The sequence below is a fragment of the Dipodomys ordii genome, unplaced genomic scaffold, assembly GCF_000151885.1.
Source record: "Dipodomys ordii isolate 6190 unplaced genomic scaffold, Dord_2.0 Scaffold71, whole genome shotgun sequence".
Taxonomy (NCBI): Eukaryota; Metazoa; Chordata; class Mammalia; order Rodentia; family Heteromyidae; genus Dipodomys; species Dipodomys ordii.
The window spans coordinates 560,250-562,154 of NW_012267287.1; the positions used below are offsets into that span (position 1 = coordinate 560,250).

The 1,905-nt window shown below is 53.0% G+C and overlaps 1 protein-coding gene across 1 annotated transcript in view; it reads right to left on the reverse strand.

Moving 5' to 3' along the window:
- Positions 1–218: 218 nt before the first annotated feature.
- The window catches only part of Ctbp1 (C-terminal binding protein 1), a 49,769-nt gene continuing 48,082 nt past the window's right edge, over positions 219–1,905 (reverse strand). Inside the window, exons 10-11 of the mRNA XM_013023866.1 lie at positions 511–614; positions 219–315 (exon numbers count right to left, since the gene is read on the reverse strand). Of these exons, the coding sequence (XP_012879320.1) occupies positions 219–315; positions 511–614 (201 nt within the window). The remainder of the gene's footprint in view (positions 316–510; positions 615–1,905) is intronic.

The following is a 1,905-nucleotide window of genomic DNA, read 5'->3' on the forward strand; positions in this document are numbered from 1 at the left end:
CTTACAGAGGGTCCCAAGGCTTGGGTTTGCTGCCTCCTCAGGACTGGAACCAGGGGCCAGTGTGTTCCCTCCTGGGTGTCTGTGCCCACTCCCAACCATGTAGGCCTGGGGAAACAGCCTAAAGGTCGGGAGCCGGGGCCCAGGGCTGGAAATGCCTACTGTGGCCCCTCCACAGAGATTGTGGAGCGCTTCCCCAAGAAAGTCACTCAGACACATCGTCAGGGGAAGAGGAGTTCCATGTCAGTAACTGACAGGCTGAGAGTAGCAGCGGGGCGGGGCTCCAAGCAGCCGTATAGGGCCAGGTTCATGTGGAACCTGAGAACAGCAAACAGCCTCGTGGAAGGGTTAGCCCTTGCAGTTGAAGCTGCACAAACAAGGAAGAGTGCAGTGGGAGGAGCTGCTATTGGAGATGCCGCTGCCCAAGTCACCCATTTTCAGTGAGACCTAACATGGCGGAGTGCTCCTAAGAGGAGGACGTCAGGCTAACAGACTGCCCTGTGCTAGCCTCACCTACCCTCCAGGGGAGAGGTGACACATGGACTGCCAGCCGCAGTGACCAGCTCAGAAGGACTGCTTTCTCCGCAGTGCGTGTCCCCCAGAGCCTGGCCCCACTCCTGTGGCAAAAGTCAGCAACAGTCTCTCTTGCTGTGATGGTCTGAATGGGGTCCTCTAACTAACAGGGATATGTGAATGTTGGGAAGCGCAGTGCTTCTCCATGGAGGCTGGAGGCTGATGCTTTCCACCACCCTCACCCCCACCCCATGACTGACAGGAGGGCCGCTGAGCTAGACACAAAGTCAGCTGGAAGGCCGGGTCAGGCACGCTGGGCCACCGTGACTGCCTGGTGGTGACAGAAAAACCAAACAGAGCCGCCCCTCCTCACAGAGAAGACAGGGCCCTTGGTCTGCCATGCATGTCTTCCACATGCTCAAAAGCAGACTGATGTAAGTGATCTTACTGCAAAATGTAAAACAATGGGCAGTATCACGGCTTTCTCAAAGCTTTAACCAGTCACAGACTGAGACCAGGCACATTCTGAAGGGCTCTCAGGTAGAAGAGGAAATCACATGTGAACATGTGGGCAGCAGCTTTGTAGAGCAGAGAGCTCCGCTCTGTTCTCTGGAGGAAAGAACTCACACCAAGACAGATCCATATCCATCTTAAGAATACAGAGTAGAAACAATAAACTACCTTATGAAAAGTAGACAGATGGATTTACAAAGATAAACCAAGAAATTAAGTACAAAAAACAAATGAAAAGGCGAAATGATTGTTTCTTCCTGAAGTAGCACAGTGGGTGCTCTGCTTGGTGGAGGAACAACCGTCTCTGTGCAGAACCTGTGTCGCTTGTGTGTGGGAGATGCGGGGGATGACACACACCACAGCTCTGGAATCTAGGTCAGTGTTGGACATAAACTGCCAGAGTAGCTCTGAATCAGGGGAAAGCGCGATGAAGTGAACACAGAGACTGGAAAGGCGATTAAAATGGCAGCCCAGGAAGGCCTGGGAGAGCATAGATGTGGTCTACCTGGAGTTGGTAGGTCAGTCCAGTGTCACCCCGGCCCTTCCAACCCATGAGATGATGGAGAGTCTGATTCATCTCATGAGACCACGATAACTTAATAGAAAAACCTGATGTAGGACCAGAGGGGAAAGTGGTATGAATCACTTTTAAATGAAGATGCAAAAACAAATCTAAGAGAATGCAAACAGAATCCAATAACATACCTGGAGTCAGGTGTCGTGACCCTGTAGGCCAGGCCTGGCCTGTGAGGAGGGCTCTGTGAGCTTTCCTTTTTTTTGGGGGGGGGGTCTGGTCGTGGGGCCTGAACTCTGGGCCTGGGCGCTGTCCCTCAGCTCTTCAGCTCAAGGCGAGCGCTCTACCACTTGAGCCACAGCGCCACT